The sequence below is a fragment of the Hylobates moloch genome, unplaced genomic scaffold, assembly GCF_009828535.3.
Source record: "Hylobates moloch isolate HMO894 unplaced genomic scaffold, HMol_V3 SCAFFOLD_4, whole genome shotgun sequence".
NCBI classification, from domain to species: Eukaryota; Metazoa; Chordata; class Mammalia; order Primates; family Hylobatidae; genus Hylobates; species Hylobates moloch.
In genome coordinates, this window is record NW_026652279.1 from 94,770,764 (window position 1) to 94,790,863 (window position 20,100).

The following is a 20,100-nucleotide window of genomic DNA, read 5'->3' on the forward strand; positions in this document are numbered from 1 at the left end:
AGGCGTGAGCCACTGTGCCCTGCCAGGCGTAACAGCTTTTAATCATATGCCACAGTTTTAAAAGTTGGGGGAAGGTCGGGTGCGGTGCCTCATGCCTATAATCCCAGCAGTTTGGGAAGCTGAGGTGGGCGGATCATGAGGTCAGGAGTTCCAGACCAGCCTGGCCAACATGGTGAAACCCCGTCTCTACTAAATATACAAAAATTAGCTGGGCACAGTGGTGGTGCCTGTAGTCCCAGCTACTCAGGAGGCTGAGGCAGGAGAATTGCTTGAACTCAAGAGGCAGAGGCTGCAGTGAGCAGAGATGGCACCACTGCACTCCAGCCTGGGTGACAGAGTGAGACTCCATCTCAACAACAACAACAACAAAAATTGGGGGGAAAATCAGGAAGGGTTTCTCAGCAATTTAGAATATTTCAAATCAAAGCCCATTTTTTTAGAGTAGAGGAGAGAGTACCAGTAGCATTAAATTTTGTCAAGTATCTAGTAACAGTGATATAGAAACTCCTGGGGCAGACCATTCAAATCCAAGGTTCAGGTCAATGCTGTTGCTTTAGCGATCACCTGTGCACCCTTTCTTCAAATATCCATTGCTCTGGAATCTTAAGCCAACAACAGTTCATTGTAGAGAGGGACAAACAGCTGAAGATGGAGCTTTGCGACCAACCCTCAAGAATTTTAAATCATCTTATTTACGTGCATGGCCTACTTTTAATAAATGAAAGCTTAATGCTTTTGAGCTGGACTGGATGTGTTTGGTGCTTGTAGCTTTACTAGGTGGAAGGGTTTTATTTTTGTCCCCCTCTGGTAATCAAGTCTCAGAGCCTCACCTATAGCCCCAGTTAACATTAACTGCTTGGCATTCCAACCAGTGCTGGAGAGTTCCCGCAAAAGACTCACGTGTGGGACAGAATGAGGTGGAAGATATCAGAGGCAGAGCAGCCCCACGTCACATGCCCTGTTGCTCTGCCATACACCCAGGGGTGTCTGATCTTTTGGCTTCCCTGGGCCACATTGGAAGAACTGTCGTGGGCTACACATAAAATACAGTAACACCGGCCAGGTGTGGTGGCTCGCGCCTGTAATCCCAGCACTTTGGGAGGCTGAGGTGGTTGGATTACTCGAGGCCAGGAGTTCAAGACCAGCCTGGCCAACATGGTGAAATCCTGTCTCTACTAAAATACAAAAAATTAGCCAGGTGTGGTGGCAGGTGCCTGTAATCCCAGCTACTCGGGAGGCTGAGGCAGGAGAATCACTTGAACCCGAGAGGCAGAGGTTGCAGTGAGCCAAGATCGTGCCACTGCACTCCAGCCTGGGCGACAAGAGTGAAACTCCGTATTAAAAAAAATTCATAATATTTTAACAAAGTTTATGAATTTGTGTTGGACTGCATTCAAAGCTGTCCTGGGCTGCAGGTTGGACAAGTTTGCTATACACTTTAACCCCTCACATTACATATGTCTCTTCCATAATAAACATTTTGAAAATAGTAGCAGAAGCTGAATGATTTTTCAAAGTATCCTGAGACTTTTCCACAGGACATCATTACAAAGAACACTGCTTTAGGCAGAGAGGTTAGGGTCTGCAAACTGTTTTCAGCTGATAAGGGCCCCTCAATGGTTTGAGTTTATTCTGCTGAGCATCAGTGAAGAATGACATTTCAAGAAAACCATTGCAGCGGCAAAGGCAGATTTTGTAAAGATAGAACAAGAAATGACAAAGGTTGGAATTTAACACTTCGCTGTTGATTGTATTAAATCATTTTTATTTTCTCACCATTGGGGAAGAAAAGGCCTGGCCAACGTAGAGCAGGAGATGAAAGCCCTTCCCTGGTGAGCTCCAAACTGTAGAACTCTCTGCCTGCAAGTGAGGCCTCCCGTGTCCTTGCCATGCCTGGGACACAGTCACTGAGGTCAGGACTGCCCTGGGCTGGTCAAATCCAGGCCTGATAGGAACTGGACCATCTGGCAGGCATCAAAGTCTGCTATGGAAAATTGCAACAAATTCAGAGTGCAATTAAGAAGTCTTTTGGGATCCAGGCTCAAGCCTCTACAGAGAACTGTCATCTAACAGGCTGTCTTTCATCCCCAGGTCACACTCTGCTGGGGAAGTAGAGAGCTACCTAAACAAAGCCAGGCAAGGGGCCAACATCTGGGCCCCCCAGCTTCCTCCCACCTTACCCCAGGTGCGAGGAGGCTGCCTTGGCTGAGGCATCACAGAGGACCTGGAGGCAATGCATGTTTACCTGAATGCAACGCCTTGTACCTAGAGAGAAAGGGCAGGGGTGTCTTTCCTCTTTTTAAAGTAACAATGTCATGATTTCCTGCTTCCCAGTTGAATTTGAGCTGCCTCTTTCTCAGTTTGTAGCCAACTGAGATGAACTAGAGGGAGGGACGTAATGGAGGAAGGAGGTCTCGTAAGCACCATTCTTTCCTTTGAGTGACTGAATCCAAACTCAGTGTGGCCTCCTGGACTCTCTTCTAGAAAAGGGGGCCTTGCCTCAGAGCAAGGAGCATATGTTCATCTTCAACTCAGACTCTCCTGCGCTCCTGCCAGTGAACACCGTTGCCTGGGCCTCGGCTCTCCAGGCAGTGTATGTGTCCTTGAGCCTGCACCTGCTGACAAACCCCTGTGTTACAGGCCGCAGTCCCTGTGGCAGTAAATGCTTATTAGTGGAAAAGAAAATTCCAAAATAAAACAGTCCAGTCACTTACTTTAACAAAAGATTTATTTGAAACAGGTTTGCGCAGACATACACCAGTCAACAGGATTGATCAAAGCCACAAATCACTAAATTCTCCCAAAACTTCTAAAAATACAAGTAGATGCCCTTCATTTGTATTCACTCCAGGAGGGAACCCAGTGCACTATAATGTGCTGCTGTAATTTAACAACCAGAGGACATTAATAGGACGTGAAAACGGTAACACTTCTAGAAGGAGGCAACAAAAAACCCCACACACCATAGAAGCGCTCACCACTCTGCTGGGATCCAATTAAACGTGCCCCCACAGCCCTGCTTCCCTCTGCATCACCAGATTAAAACCTCCCCATCGCAAACATTATTTAAGCAATCCAGGCACAGATGTGACAGCAGACAGGAGAGCACATGGCTTCGCTCGCATGAGAAAGACACCACAAAGATGATGCATTTGAACGACAATTCAGTGACCAGCAGCCCCATCCTGCAGCAGCCCTGCTGCAGCTGCCTGCATGGCCCTTGAGAGGGAGGCTCAGAGGGAAGCAGCATTGCACAGGCCTGAACTTGGCCATCTCGGGCAATGGGGGACAGTGGGGCCGGAGGGGAGAGGAGTTTCAGTACTGACATTGATTTTATCCATGAAACCCAAAAGTATTTACTGTTCAGGGAAGAAGAGAAACTCCATGACAGGGCTGGTTTCCTTTTTCTTTTCCTTTCTTTTTCTTTTTCTCTTTTTGTTGTTGTTGGTGGTGTTTATTGATTCACCTATAAACCACATATCAGGCTATCTATAAGAATACAACAGACTCCAATCCCATTGGAAGTGAGTTCGCAGCCTGCTCTCTGGGCTCTCTCCCTCTTTCCGGCCTTTTCTCTTTCACACGGAAGAGCTTACCTATAAAAGGCTCTTGATAAGCTCTCTTGACCCCCAAATTTCCTGGGCAGGGTTATTTGGATAGTGCTATTACTCCAACTTTCTTCTTCCTCTTTCCGTCATAAATCAAAGCCACCTGACACTTTGCGCCTGACTTTTAAAACAAACAGGTCTCCTTTCTTTCTTCAGCCAGGTCACAAGAACTGCCTATGGGCTAATCTTGAGAGCATGTTTTTCTTGGTCTGAGGCCTGGGAGAAAGAGCAGAGTGGATATCTCAAAGGCAACTAGAGCCCGAGATTGTCACTTGAAAATGCGCCAGCCTGGGTGTAAAAAGAATCCCTCTTTTGTCTCTCCTCAGTTGAGAGAGCCGAGGTGTTCCTCAGAGGTTAACACTGGATTATACACAGGGTGCGGTGCGGGGGAGCTCGCCCTTCTTTTCTGCTCCCATTTGTTTGTGGCTTCTGCCCATTAAGATTTACGCTGGCTCAATTCCCTTTTCTCCTCACTCAGGGAGATTCACAAATCACTCACAGCCAACAAATTAAGAGAGCTTTAAACAGAACATTAGTTACAGACTGGGCATTAAATGAAGATCAGGTAAGGTGAAGGGGAAGGTACTGATGGACAACTTGGGATGCTGAGAAAAAAAGTAAATGAAGGGTACAACACATCGAGCGTGCTGGTCTGTTAACACCTTTCAAGAATACCTAATGATGTCATTATGGGGGTCTTGGGCCCTCACCTCTGAAACCCCTCAAAAACCCTTCTAATAGTCCTTCTTGGCCTTCAGGATGGAAAAATGGCTAGAATGAGGTTAAATCTCCCCCAAGGCTATACTGAGACAGTTAACTGCCTTGAGCCAATGAAGAACCAGCAACAAACCCAACTAATATAGATTTTCATTTTTTGAAGGGAGGGGTTTTTAACTGTCCCCATCGTTATTATGTATGTCCATATAAACATTTACATGAAGAAAGCATTTCTTGAGTTTAACAGGGGACGCCATGTTTTGATTTGACCTGATAAACTCATTTCTTTGCCAAGTTATTATTTCAGGCTCTGCTTAGCCACCATCTCCCTGTTCACATTTTTTTATGGATCCCAGGAGATGAAGACTACATTTCAAATGCTGAAGCTAAATCACTCCTTGAATTACTTTGAGACGATGACCCTGGGCAGTAACTCAAACCCTGGTTGAAAAGTGTGCAGTCCTTTCACACGTTCAAAACTAAAGACCACCTTATCCTATAGCAGCGTTTTGCAAACATTCAATTCAGCTATGGTCTAAGACATAAATCCCTTGGAACAGAAGTACCTGATAAAAATGCTTTATGGTTCCAAATGACAAGATTAAAGGTCATTATTATAACAAATGGAAATTATAGACTATAACTTTCTTTTAAAAAAATTCAACCTTAAAGCCTGTAATATTTACATACATATGCATTATAAGACATTCATTACCTAGACTCACTTTCCCCCCCATTTTTCACTGCTTCTTGACAAGTTATTACTGATTTTCACAGCCAGCTCCCTATAGTGAGACAGACCTGAAGCCTTGTCAAGGGAAAGAAAATGTCAACAGAATTCTCAGCTGAGCTCTCCCAAAGCCCAGGTTCACTTCTCAGGATATTCCTCTACAAGTGTTAAAGAAACAGCATTCCTTGCTCCAAAGCACGTTTTGTATGGTGTGCTAAACCAAAAGAGTTACCATGTTTTTGTTTTCATATGTGCATGTGTGTGTTGGGAGATGGGTGAACATAACCCTGGTCAAGAAACCTGGAATATTCTGCATTGAGGCAGGACAGACACATCAGCTCCACTCCTAAATTATGACCGAGCCCGTTCTGATCAGCACAGAGTATTAATCCAGACTACTCTGCTCTCCTGATAGGTGTTTTCCACAGCTACCCTTGCTGGCATGTGTCAGTGTGCAGTGGAAACCCAGAACTAAGCCCAGAGTATAACTGGTCTCTTCCTTTTGCAGGGTCATCCAGGAGAAGAGACTCAACACAAGACTGGGCTGTCTGTGTACAGCAGTAGACCAAGGGTTGGCCTGGGTGGATTCTGCCAGTTTAGCTCAATCCAGAGTCAGGCCCTGGAGTGCTAACTGAGCATGACCTGCCAGCCCGTGAGTCAGTTAGTGTGTGGCAGAGTGACAAGCCCCATGTGGCATTTTCGCTGAGCTGACAGCCAGCGTATGCAACCTAGTCCAGTCCACCCTGCCCCGGGGGAGAGGTTGTGCGTGACACTCTGACCTCAATTTAAAGATAGGACAAATGACACAGCCCCTGAGTTGGCCCTGGCTAAATAGTATACATCACACGTAGTGACAGCTGCTCCTCCTAGAAGCCCAATTGAGTCATCTAGCTGTGAGAATGCTCAACCACATGAGAGGACAGAAAGGCATCTCTTCTAAGGTTTTCTTCTGTGTGCATCTGTCATCATTGCAAAGATTGTTTAGTCTACTTCTCAAGAGAATAGGAAATACACATGTATACTTAAATCCCAGAAAACATGAACTCTAATGTAAGAAATAAAAACAAAAACCCCAAACAAACACAGACTCACACTTAAATTCATAATTCTGATTTGGAAGGCTTCAAGCTCAAGACAGAGCCAACTGTTTGACAAAGAATTGAATTTCTAATCCACTCTTTCCAAATAGGCTTAGTTACCAAATGAAACAAAATATGAATAGCTAAGATGCCTAATGCCCATTCAATTCCAGTTTTCATTTCTCCTCTGTATTTTGGCCATCACCTTTCTGGCTGTGCAAAAAAACCATACACCTTGGTTTGTCGTGTTAGTCATAGGCACATTTTGTGTTATAGTTCCTGCGTGACAGTCCTTCCGTATTGCTGGGTACTCTAGTATTTAAAAATGTTCTATGCACCTTGGGGAGAAAGAAATGGCCCTTTTTGGAGCCTCACCTGTGAATTGCTTTATTCTGCTGCCCCTCAGGCCCTCTCTGCATCCTGGTCACCTCATAGGTAAGGATTGGTTTTCTTAGTCAATGCAAATCATATTTTAAATTATTTCCATGCCCAATAAGTTGTAGATTTCTGACAAAAAAGGGTTAGGAAGCAAAGTGCACTAATACATTATTTCCTAATTTAGCACAATCATCCCCATAGGGTTTACTCATCCTCTGACTCTAGAGCTAAGAGTGACAGGTGTGCCCCTTCGCTGCACAGTCATGTTATAAATTCATTCATTTCCCCACAATGAAAATCCAAAACATGCTCTGAACTCCCATTTTCACCAGTAACAGTTGCCCAGAAGTATTTAGGCCATCCAAAAATCTGGTTTGGCAACCAGAGCAGAGAACAGGGCTCCAGGCAGGTGGTTTAGTAAGGACTCCAGATGCTCACATTCATGCCTGAAGACATCTAGGTTCTATTGAGATTTAGAGTGTGGGACTCTGCAGTTGGGAAAGTCAGTGATTCCGCTCTTCACTTCCTTGTCTTAGATAATTCAGGCTATGCCATATTCTGATAGGTACCTGTGTCTAACACTGATGGGATACAGAAAGGAAACCATGTCAGTATATTTTTAAAAAGGTGTTTCCCTGAAATGTTTGGAATTCTTTTCAATTAAAACTGTGTGTGAAGGTCTTGTTTAAGCTCTCATACACACTGGGCTGATCATGACAATTGTCTGGGTCTCAGGGCTTATTTCAGAGTTTCTACTGCAGAGATCTGGTGGCGATTCCTCTGTGTCCTCCTCTCAGTGTCTCCGTGTCCTTCCTTCTCCTTCTGAGGACTTCTGTGGTCGTCTTGTTCTCCCCACTCAATGTCCTATACTCTTGCGTCTGGGTTTACTCATCCTCTGACTCTAGAGCTAAGAGCGACAGGTGTGCTCCTCCGCTGTGCAGGCACGTTATAAATTCATTCATTTCCCAACAGTGAAAGTCCAACATGTGCTCTGAAACAAGCGTGGGTTCTAATGTAAGTGGATGCCAAAGGCCCAGCAGTCTGGATGTTGGGAAGGGAGTATTCAGAGCCTGACCACGGCTGGGAGTCCTGAAGGGGTTCTACCACCACTCTGACCTGTGGGGTGGCCCCATGTCAGACAGAGGCAGAGAGACGTTTAGAATATATGCAGAAAGGCTATGTTTCTTTTCTTTCTTTACAGAACGAAAAGGGCGGTGGAAGAAGGAATTTTTCGCATCTGTATCTGAGTCTGCAGTGGAACAAGGAAAGGTGCGGGTTTGGGTTGGCTGCCCACCAGCCGCCATGCACTGAGTGCCGTGGCCAGCCATGCAGCAGGTGTGGGGATGAGGGGCGCCTGGACACGGCAGCGGGACTGGGCCGAGTGCACCTGGAGAGGGTTTGGAAGACTCTGCCAGGGCATCAGTTGGTTTGCCCTGCTGGAAATGTGGCTAAGAGGTTCAAATAAATGTTCTCAGGTTGACCACCCCGATATAGAATTTTGGGATTTCACTGCAATCAAGAAGTTTATGCCAATTTTACAAACAAAACACGAATCAAAGCAGGAGAGCAACCTGCCTACAGTGAAGTCTGCATGTGGCCCGTTGGACTTAATCTGTGAGTTAACCAAACAGGAAGCAAGTGTGCCCTGCTCCAATTACACAGGATGGGCCTCTCACGCAACATAAAACTCCTTTCCCTTTCTCCCGGGACAACTAGTACTGATGTTTAAATATTGGTGAAACATAACGTTTTTAATTTCACACCTCACAGAGCACAGTTGAATGTTTCATAACGACGTAAACAAAAGTTAGGCTAAGCACTGCAGACGAGTTGGGAGGGCAAAGATAGCTTCCCCTGCGGTCTGCACTCCAGGTTTGCGAGGGAATATGTAACTAACAAACTGCTTGGCTAAGGCCACAGAAATGTGTTTCCTGGTGTTTTGGCTGCTGACGCCAGTCTTTTCTGACAAAGATGTGTTAACACTGGGTGCAACAAACTGAATCTCTTTCCTAAGATCAGTCAGGAAAATTCATGTCTTATTTCTTCCTGGATTTCTTTTTGGTGGTGTCATAAGCACGGATGACTTCTTCCTGACTAACAGCTCCGTGTTCTTCTTGAGAAAAAGCATACCCATCTGAAAGTGAAGCACACAGGAGAAACTGGTTAACAGGAGAACTGGGGGAGCACGCTAGGTTTAAAATAAGCTGCTTTTTTTGGCAGCGTGCAGGTGAGTGCGACACCTGGCCTCCTTAGCCTTGGATAGGTAGAGGCTTGAGATGAAGAAACCTGTGGCCATAGAGGGGCCGTGGCGGCCGCGTGCAGGCTAACCGGGGTCCCATGGTTCTAGCTGCTGATGCTGGAATGGGAATGGCTCTGAGGGTAGGTTTCCTATTTCTAGGGGGCTGCGGCTGAGCTCAGTGTGGGAATCATACACAGTGGGCCACTGGTCCCCGTCTCCACTTTCCCACTGCCAATTAAGAAAAAACACTCCTGTCTGCCTGATGCTGTAGGACAGCCAGCTAATTTATGAAGCTGTAAACATGCCAGGGAAAACACACACAACACTGATAGTGCAAGCTGGCAAAATGCACGTGATGCCTGGAGACTTCCTGTTTATTTATTTATCTGAGACAGAGTGTTGCTCTGTCGCCTGCACTGGAGTGCAGTGGCGCGATCCCGGCTCACTGCAACCTCTGCCTCCAGGGTTCAAGCGATTCTCCTGCTTCAGCCTCTTGAGTAGCTAGGGCTACAGGCATGCGCCACCATGCCCAGCTATTTTTTTGTATTTTTAGTAGTGACGGGGTTTCACCATGTTGGCCAGGCTGGTCTCGAACTCCTGACCTCAAGCAATCTGTCCACCTTGGCCTCCCAAAGTGCTGGGATTACAGGCGTGAGCCACCGCACCCAGCCCTGTTTTTAAATCAGACTGATCTGGACTGGTAATAAGTAATCAAAGTAGGGTTGTTTCCGTGTAAATAAAGAAAAAGCTTACACAATAAAGTCAAAAGGAATTTAGCGATTGATTGGACCTGTGGCCACATGAAGACTGGTTCTTACACAATCAGTTCATATACTACTAATAAAATAAATAATAGCCAAGACTCATTTAATGCCATGTGTCTAAGACACTGTTCTATAAAATATAGCTCATTTAATCCTCCCAGAAACCCTATGAGATAGGTGATTATATTCCTTCCACTTCACAGATGGGAAAACTGAGGCACAGAGATTTTTGTGACCTGCTCAAGGTCACAGACCTCGTGAGTGGCAGAGCTGGGAAGCAAACCCAGGGTCCACACTCTAGAGCTGAGAAACAGCTTTAGTGTTCACAAGCCCAGAGTGGGGCTTTTCTTCCAAATGGCCTTTCCCACAGAAAGACATTTATAAGGCCCGCTCTCCATTGGCTAACCCTTCTGTGTCAGGGGTCTGGAAAAGTCCCACAGCTCAATTAGACATTCTGGCCAAAAGACAACACAATAAAAAAACCTGACAATCTTGACTTCCATCCATGCATGCTTACAACTTATCAGGGGAGCTGTGAGTTCACTGTCATACTTTTTAAAAGGAGAAAAGAAGTCAAAAAGTGTGCCCATGAATCAGTTTCTGGACTGCCTATTAATTTCCTGAGGCATCTGGCTTAAAAAGGAAATTTCTAGAGTATCAAGACATACAGTAACAAGATGGAAGAGTCCTCCCGGGATGGAGAAGAGGAGGAGACTTTAACAGGAGACACTCAGGCTGTTTTCTCACTGTCTGTGTTCCCATAACTGAGAGTCCCGGTCCCGGGCTGGCTTCCCGACTCTTCCAGAGAACATGCCTTCCGGCCACTGACTGAAAATCTCAAAGGCTCAGGGGGGTTATCGTGGGAGGCAAGGGCTTTTCTGCAGAGGTGGCCTGAGAGTTGACTGAGGACATGGGCTGAGCAGCAGGGAGGAGGACCCAGACCAGTGAGGCCATGGGAAGAAGAGACAGTGGACGGGTGAGAAGGTGATGCAAGCTGAGCCAGGGTGAACAGAACAGAGAGGAATCTTCCACAGGGGGCTTTTGTCTACTTGCTCACCTCCATTTCTAGCAAAACAAAACCTACAAACCAAAAATTGCCACCACGTGGTAGCCACAGTGAAGCAGCTCCCAGACCACTGTGAGCCCCCAGATAGCTGGGTACAGGAGCAGGTGGGTGTCTGAGCCTGAAGGCAGCACCAGCCTGGAGGGGAGCTCCCTTGGGGGCAGACATGCTTGTTCAGGCCTTGGGCCCACACCTAGTGCACTTGAACTTCCTGACCAGGTAGGTGGCTGTGCTTTGATTCTCAGGGCTTTAGAGTCTTCACATGATCTGCTTCCAAGCACTGAAGAGCAAGTGCCACCACTCCTGTTCTCCTAAGAGCTTTTGGATTTTCACCAAGTTGCTTAATCAGAGATCAGCAGCAGGCACAAGGAAACCTCCGTTGCCTGGCTTTGGAGGAGCTGCCCCAGCCTCCTGCCTCCCTCTGGCACCACGTGGCACACACACTCTCATCCCAAATCCTGTACAAGCTGCTCTTTGTGAAGCATTTTTACTGCAGTCCAAGAGGAGACGTCTTTCCTTGGGATGTTTCAAAGCAAAATCTAGCGAATAGCACTGCCTTGTCTGCTCTAGTAACAAGGCTATGTACTGTGGTCAACTTGGACAATTTCCATTCTCCAGTCCTTTAATAAGGAACGTTTCTAGTACACATCTGATGTCTTCCTGAGGGGGCCTGGCAGAACAGCAGCTGCAATGGCAGGGTTGCCACTGGCTCCACAGCTGCTGCACCACCCCTGGGGGCTGCTCCTCAGTCCTACAGAAATGGTTCTGAGTAAGGAACAGTCACCCCAAAGAATTGGACATACTCTTTATAAACTCTTCTGGTGGCAGGCTGAGGACTACTGAGCTCTCTCCACCCTGAAGACGTCTTTCTCCACTTGCTTGTTTTTATCTTAGATTCTGGGGGCCCCATGTGGCTGCAGCATGGGGTTGGGGTGGTGGCCAGGAAACAAAGGGTGGTTCCAGTCCTTGCTTGCTGCTACTTGTCCATGTGACTTTGGGCTCTTTAAGCTTCCTGGATCTTGGTGTACTTTTCTGTAAGTTAAATGGCCTGGACCAGGCAAGGCCCAAGTTCTCTCAAGCTCCAGTCTTCTCTATGGGCTCCAGGACATGCTCATGGCCAGTCACACCCAGGCTGCAGGATCCTCTCCCTCTGTCAGTGCTAGTTTACACTGCACCAACATGGAGGTCTCCGCATCCATGCCAGAAAAGAAAGGGTCTGTGTCAACAGTCTGTCCAAAAAGAACAATTAACTACCTATTTTCTCTCTTGGACTGCTTTTTCCTTCTGATTGGGAGGAACTCATGGAGACATAAAAATAAATTTGGGAGTGTCCTTTCGGGAAAGGTATCTTAGCCTTTGGAATAGTCTACTCCCTGTTCAAATGGAATGTGCAAAAGCTTTTTCTTTTATTTATCTTGTTTTCCATAACATGCTTGTGTCTACTGGAAACCCAACTCTGGGGGTTTCTTCAGCTCACAACTCTGTCACTTCTTCTGTGTGCATTAGTGCCATGGCCACAAGGGCCTCCCACGGGATTGCAGCGGGATGATTCGGCCCCCCGGTGAAGGGTTTCCAGGTTTCCCTTTGAAGAGACAGGCAGAAAAGAGTTCCCCTCCTGTCGTAGAGCACCCTGAGGTCTGTGATAAATGTCTCCCACCATCATCTCTAGTTCCCATTGGCTGCACCTACCACCACATTTCCATCATGTTGTACACTAAGACTTTCTTAACCTTAATTGAGAATGAAAGTGGACTCTACAATTCAAAAGTGAAAGGAGGATGGCCTGATAGGTTTATCTTGGGAAAGGGAGTCCTCCCAGGTTCAGATGAAATTTCAGATTAAACATTTTCCTCTTAGAAACCAGGCCTGGTGGGAGTTAGAGCTGTCATGGGAGGAGTTTTACTGGAAAACCAGACACCATCACCCCTCAACCAGTCCTGCCTGCCCAGCCTCTGTCCCACCTGATGAAGATACAGACCTGCTCCCCAGCTCTGCCTAATGCACCTTTAACTGTCATTTGCATGCAAACGGGGAGCTCAGAGGAAGCCTCCAGCTCTTTGCATTCCCCACTTTCACTCATCTTTCAGGAAGTCCTAACAGCCAGAAAAGTACTGATGGGGGCCCGGAGGGAGCTCCCATGGACCCAACTAACTGTGAACTTTCCCTGGCTGGCTTCCTAAAGCATCTGCTTTCTAAATAGCCACAGCCAGAATGGAGGACAGAATCGTGTAGGTGAAAGGAGGTAGGAAGATAGATGGATTTCTTAGTTATTTTTTCTTCTCCGGGTAGAACATTTGGTGAAATCCATAAAATTATGTCATTTTTTTCATTATTTTGGAATAAAACTCCCCTTAAGTAGCACTCCTTTGAATCTGCGCTCTGATAGCATCTTAATGAAAATAGCAGTTTCCTGTCTGGAAAGATTCCTAATAGCCATAGAAATGAGAAGACCATGGGGACAAAGAGGAAATCAGACTGTGTAGGAAATGCTGATCACAAATATTGTACGTTGGTGGCTCACAGGAACTAAAATATTACCAAGATTAGAGTTTTTCCTGCCAGTTTCCTGGACAGACTCAGGGGGAACATCAAAGGCTGAGACCTGCTATATGCCCGTCCTGCACCCCAGGACCAGCTCTGACCACCTGATGATCTTCTCTGGCTGTTAGCGACAGAAATGTCCTAAGTTATCCATCAGGTTCTGGTACTAGTCACTGAGTGTTTAAAAAATGTGGTGTGATTTTAGAAGCCTTATTTCTTATATTTATTCAGTAGATTTTTTTTGGCCTTCAAAATATTGACTTAAGAAAAGCATTTAGTAGTTGTCTTAAGACATTTACGACTCTCTCATAAAAATTCTCATTCGGTCTTTGATCACAACATATATATCGTGTATATTCTGTCTATGGTTATTTTGAAACATTCATCAGAGAGGCAACACGGCTCAACAGAACAGACTCTGTAGAGTTCTGGGAACCTGTACGTGTTTTCTCTGTGTCTGGCATACAGAAGGTGCTTTACACATACTGTCATGAAGACTCACAGGACTGTGTAAGATGTATATCATTAAAATTCTTTTTTCTCCATGGGAGAAAATAAAAATTTAGAGAAATTAAGTTTCCCAAAATTATTCAGCTAATGGCAGAATAATAATACCCAACATTTATTGTACTCTATATTGCCTATACCGTTCTAGGCACATTATCTTTATGATCTCATTTAATCCTCCTAATTGAAACCAACCCAATAGTCCCATAGACAGTTTTGTTTGTTTGTTTTTTTTTTTAACATAGAAATGACCCTTCTGGTCTTAAAGCTTGACATTTATATTTGTTTTATCTGAGTTCCTTCCTTAGGTAGGGACCCACAGGTCTCTCAAAAAGTAGCAAAGATCTGAAACTCACCCAATGATCTCACCCAGACAATGAGATGCTAAGCCCCTCATTCATCTTGATTGCTTCCTTACCCCTCTTGATTCCTGTTTTCTTACACATTGTTAACATTTCTTCCCTGCTATATAAACCCCTAATTTTAGTCAGTCAGGGAGATGGATTTGAGACTAATCTGCCACCTCCTTGGCTATAGCACCAGATAAAGCCTTCTTCCTTGGCAATAATTGTTGTCTCAGTGATTGGCTTTCTGTGCAGCTGTGGGTGGCCGGATCTACACTGAACCTCTGGCATCCAGTAAGTTATCATATTACCCAACTTTACAGATGCAGAAGCAGACATTAAGTAACTTGCCCAAGGTCACAAAAAAGCAGGGGAGCAGGGACAGGAACCCAGGCAGCCCATCTCCAGAGGGCTGCCCTACAATTAGCACTCCTGTCCCATCAAACCTCTTGACTTGACCTCTCTTTTGGGCCAGAGTCTGAGGCTGCAATCCAGACCTCATGGCATGCCACTGAGCAATGCTGGGCCAGCCACTTTCTGACCTGAGCCTCTGCTTTTTGTCCTTGGGGTGGCATTACCCACCTCCCGGGGCAGTGGAGCATTAAAGGACAGAAGCATGTCAGTCCCCTTCTTCCCATACGATATTCCACATGGGAAAGTGAGGACAGGGGGTAGATTACTGAAAAGCAATGATATTCTGTCTCCCTCCTTCTCTCTCCATTGAGAAAGTCTGCAAATACCTGTTGACAGGCAGAGCTCAACTGAACACAGATCCTTCACTGCCCATATTGTGTGAACAATGATTCTTCATGTTCGTAAATCAATCTTTCTTTCTCTTTCTTTCTTTCTTTCTTTCTCTCTCTCTTTCTTTCTTCTCCTTCCTTCCTTCCTTCCTTCCTTCCTTCCTTCCTTCCTTCTTCTTCTTCCTCTCTCTCTCTCTCTCTCTTTCTTTCTTTCTTCCAAGTTTCGCTCTTCTTGCCCAGGCTGGAGTGCAATGGCACAATCTTGGCTTGCCACAACCTCCACTTCCTGGGTTCAAGTGATTCTCCTGCCTCAGCCTCCCAAGTAGCTGGGATTACAGGCATGCGCCACCACGCCTGGCTAATTTTGTATTTGTAGTAGAGACCACGTTGGTCACCATGTTGGTCAGGCTGGTCTCCAACCCCTGACCTCAAGTGATCCAACCACCTCAGCCTCCGAAAGTGCTAGGATTACAGGCGTGAGCCACTGCGTCCGGCCCAACTCATCTCTTTCTACCAGTCATTTCCCTCTAAACTCCTTCGGAAGGGAAAGGGAGGCAGGGAGTAGGTATGGGAGGAAAAGCTGGCGTGTGCAGGTGATGAGGGTGGAGAGGGGTCTGGGGAAGGCCGCGGAACCCAGAGAGGCAGGGCTGGGTTGGCCTTGGCCCTGGGGAAGGTGACCTGGATCTGCCTCCGCTGGGATCTGATGACTGGATTGCTAAAAACAAGCCCATGAGCTCCCCCTGAACTCCAAAGTCGGGGGTAGGGGAGAGGGGATGTTTCACAGCCTCCCACTCTCCTCTGGAATCTGGAGATGGGGGTGGGGGTGGCAGGGGGACGCCAGCCTTAGACGTGGGGCAGCCTTCCTGGGAGAAGCATGATGTTTTTCCCCAATGATGGTCATTGTTTCAATCAATATGATAATACTACACAAAACAGTTCATACTGCTATCTTTAGGGGCAACAGTTTAAAGGTCATACTGCTTCAACCTTAAAAAAGTCCTCTTGGGAGGCGGACGGAAGGATCATAACCACATCAGGATTTTAAGTTTACGGATTTTGTGGTCCCAGGGAATTACCTACAGTCAAGCTGCACGTTCCTGGGGCCAAATACACATTTTGCAGTTCCACTTCCAAACGCACGCCCCGCCCCCACCCCCCATCAGCACTCACCCGGCCCCCCATCAGCACCCGCTCCCCCAACTCCTCATCAACCCCCGCCCCCCACCGACACCCACTCCTCCATCAGCCCCCGCCCGCCGTACTCACGCGGGACGCCCTGCTGCAGGGAGCTGCCCCGGAACAGCGTCGGGGGCGTCTTCCGGCCCAGCCTCTTGATCAGGCGGTCGCGCTCGTTCAGCCTGCGGATAAAGCAAGCGCGTCAGTCTCGAGTCACCTGAACACTCGGGTTGCACAAGGAGACAGACAGAAGCGGGTGGGGTGAGGTGGGGGATAACCTCCCCACGTCGGGTGAGGCGTGGTACTTCACCAGCTGCCCGTGATTTCCAGCAGATGCCATCTGGGCGCCTCAGTGCTGGCTCCCTATTGTGGAAAACGCAGTTTCCAGTCCCTCCCTCAGCCAGTGCCTCCTCCTCGCTCAAGTGTGCATGTGCCCGGTCCATACCCGCGGGACCCTGGGCTTTTCAGGACACTTCTGCAAGAGAGGCCTGTTTCCTGGTAAACGTCTCGGCGCCTCACTCCTGCCTGCAGCCCCCTGCCTGCACGGGGTGAGAGCCCCGCGGAGGCCTCAGGATCCCAGCCACAGCCCAGCTTCGTTCTGCAGAACTTGATTATTTTGAACCCCAATGAAAATCAAGGCGAGTTTTCTTCTAAAACAGACGGCTAAGGAGCAGTCCCTGCCTTTCCTGAACCTATTCCCTTCAAGGTTGCCACTGCTGTGAAGACATGTGGAACTATTCTGGAGCTTGGCTATTTCTATACTATTTTATTTTTTTAAAAAGATGGGGTCTCACTGTCGTCCAGACTTGAGTGCAGTGGCACAATCATAGCTCACTGCAGCCTGGGCTCAAGCAATTCTCCCACGTCAGCCTCCTGAGTAGCTGGGAGTCCAGATGTGCGTCACCACACCTGGCTAATTTTAAACATTTTTTTGTAGAGACAGGGCCTTGCTTTGCTGCCCAAGCTGGCCTCAAACTCCTGGCTTCAAGTGATCCTCCCGCCTCGGCCTCCCAAAGTGCTAGGATTACAGGTGTGAGCCACCATGCCCTGTCTGTTTATTTCTATAAACCCAAAGGGAGTGCTTGAAAACTGCCCAGGCAGGTCAAAGTGCTTTGATTTTTACTATCAGGCTCTCATTTCACTTGTCATTACAGGAGTTTGCCAGTGACCTAGAGGCATAATAGATTATGGGCTAAATAGTGTCCCCTCTAAATTCACATGTTGAAGTCCTTACCCCTAGTACCTCAGAATGGGACTGTATTTGGAAACAGGGCCTTTAAAGTGGTAATTAAGGTGAAATGAGGTCATCAGGGCGGGCCCTAATCCAGCATGGGTGCTGTCCTAATAAGAAGAGGAGATGAGGACACAGGCATGCACGGAGGGGAGACCACAGAGCACACAGCCACCTGTAAGCCAAGGAGAGTGCTCGCATGAGAAACCAATCTGTAGATAGCTTGAGTTTGGACTTCCAGCCTCCAGACTGTGACAAACTCAATTTCTGCTGTTTAAACCACACAGCCTATGGCACTTTATTGTGGCAGCCCAGGCAGACAAATACAGCCCCCATCGCGTTTGTGGGAACGTGAGGGGATACGAAGTTGTAGAAGAAGCTGCAGGTGCTTGAATCCCATGTACCCCGCCCCCGCCCGCCCCCGCCCGCCCATCGATCAGTGAGCCTGAAGCCTGAGGAGGGCCCTCCCATGACTGCAAACCCGCTAGCTCCCTCAGGGCCATCGAAAGAGGAGTGGGGCCCTGGCTCTTCTTCACAGTTCTTTGAGTTGAAGTTCATTTTGAATTTCCAGGAGAGGGCATTTCTGAGTGCCTTGGTTGAAATAACAATGTTTAATTCATTACCAATTAAGGGTGAGCCTCAGCTAGCTAAGCTTGGCAAAATGTCTCATGGCTGAGGAAGAAAAATACTTTCTCCATCCTTTCACACTGGTCCTCCCTCCCGTCTCCTCTTTCTTCCATGGGCCAAATTAATCTCACCGGGTCTGGCTGAGCAATTGCCCTGGAAGGCATGGTTGTGCAGACACAGGAGGAGTGAGCCCGTGGCACCTGTCCCTCTGTGTAGCTGCTATCACCGACTGTCCGCAGCTCCCTGTACTGCCTGGTTTCAGAATGTGGCAGGTATAAAGAAGGGCCTGTCCTCCCTGTCCAACACGTGCCCAGCACTGGCCACGACTCCTGCACAAAATAAAGGGCACTGTGTGCGGAGGAGGCCCCTCACCCTGCCTGGCCCCAGGGTAGCCTCACCAGCCAGGCCCCACATGGGGACATAATGGGCACCTGATACATTATTTTCTCAGAAGCTGGGGACCATGCAGGACTAGGCTCTGCCCCCATGCCCCTGGACCACAGGACATGCCTCCTGAACCACCCTGGCCATCCCAGGAGCTCCTCCTCATGATGGGGCTTATGAAAATGTCACAGATCCTCAGAAATGGGAGGGATCATTGAAATTATACATGTTGGTCTCTCACCAGGCAGGTGAGAAAACAGACTCAGCTGTGTCAAATAACTTGACAAAGGTCAGATGCGGCTTCACTGGCAGGGTTCCTGTGCTGGCAGACGCCGCCTAGACGCCGCCTAGAGTGGTGAACACTCCTCTCTCTTCTTTTTTTATAATGAATTTTTTTTTCTTTTTGTTTTTGAGACAGTCTTGATCTGTTGCCCAGGCTGGAGTGCAGTGGCTCACTGCAGCCTCCACCTACCAGGTTCAAGCAATTCTCCTGCCTCAGCCTCCTGAGTAGCTGGGATTACAGGCACTTGCCACCATGCATGGCTAATTTTTGTATTTTCAGTAGAGATGGGGTTTTGCCATGTTGGCCAGGCTGGTCTTGAACTCCTGACCTCAGGTGATCTGCCCACCTCAGCCTCCGAAAGTGCTGGGATTACAGGCATGAGCCACTGTGCTCAGCCTATAATGAAATACTATTTAAAAATGTGACTTCTTGCTTCAGAGGGACCCACTCTGTGCCACAGCCCTTCCTCCACATACTGTGAGGGGTCCACAGCCAAGGAGGTACACCCTCCCACGGCCCAGGCCTGCCATCCACCACCTCAGTTATTTGGGATCCTAGAAGTCCCTGCTCAGTGACCACCCAGGCCTGCATCCAAGGCTAACTTGACTTCATCCTGAGCTCCATCCCCCTAATAGTAGACCATATAGCCAATGTGCATACCCCAGGCCTGTGGGGGTGGCCAAGGGGTGCTTTTTGCATGGGGATGTGAACAGAACCTGGGTGTGTGGGCTGGGATATTCACCACACCACACGTGAGCAGATGCCCTCAGTGCAGGGCAGAGCTGGGGTTCTGAAGCATAGAGAGGGTGTCCAGGGAGTGAGCTCTTTCCCACGCTGCCTTGCTCTGGCTAAGGCCTTCAAATAAGCCAGGAATCAGGAAGCGCACCAGGCTTTATGAAGGTGTCATCATGAAGGGACAGAATTCTTTGCTAGCTTGATTTATAACTTTCACATATTTATGCGTGGTTCAAGGTCTCCATTGGTACTGTTATACCAAGTCCTGCAAATGTCAGGAGCAGCCTAACTATGATAACTACTTCAGATTTTAATAAAATAATAAAGTCTCAAATATAAATTCCTTATACTCCCCATTCTTCTCCCTTCTATAAAAAAGAAACAACTTTCCAGTCTACATTTTATACTGTTGCTTCATAATATGTATGGATAATTAATATCTAATTATATTTAAAAATATGTATAAATGGTGTCATTTATTTTATGCTTCCTGTTTATCACGTTTCTTGCTTTTTGTCTTTTTTTGGTTTAGAGGAATACTTTATTATTTATTTCAGTGGTCACCCTTACATTTCTAGCCTTCATATTTGACGAGGTCAAAAATTAGAAAATAATTTAATCCCTTTCTTGAATAATACACACTTCAGAACACAAAACTCTGATTTTCCCATCTCTTCTTGTCTTCAGCACTGAAGCTTACTCAGTTTGCCATTTTTTGCAGGGAATCTGTCTTTTCCTTCTGGTTGCTTTTACAATAATTCCCTTTGTCTTTGATGGGCTGTAGTTTCATGACAATATTTAGTATGACTGGTTATAGGTTTGTTTTTATATCCTGTTCAGCTGCTCAGGTCTGGAAAGCTACAACAGCTTGAACGTTTGTGGATCTTCACTTACAGAAAACACTGAGATTCCTGCCTCCTCTCCGTTCTCTATTTTACCTTCTCCTGGAGC

General features: G+C 47.2%; 1 protein-coding gene across 2 annotated transcripts in view; it reads right to left on the minus strand.

Moving 5' to 3' along the window:
* Positions 1-2,714: 2,714 nt before the first annotated feature.
* The window catches only part of ATP8A2 (ATPase phospholipid transporting 8A2), a 713,978-nt gene continuing 696,592 nt past the window's right edge, over positions 2,715-20,100 (minus strand). For both annotated transcript variants that reach the window (XM_032150616.2, XM_032150617.2), the window contains exons 36-37: positions 15,980-16,071; positions 2,715-8,646 (exon numbers count right to left, since the gene is read on the minus strand). In XM_032150616.2, coding sequence (XP_032006507.1) covers positions 8,549-8,646; positions 15,980-16,071 — 190 coding nt within the window. In that variant the 3' untranslated portion in view covers positions 2,715-8,548. The remainder of the gene's footprint in view (positions 8,647-15,979; positions 16,072-20,100) is intronic.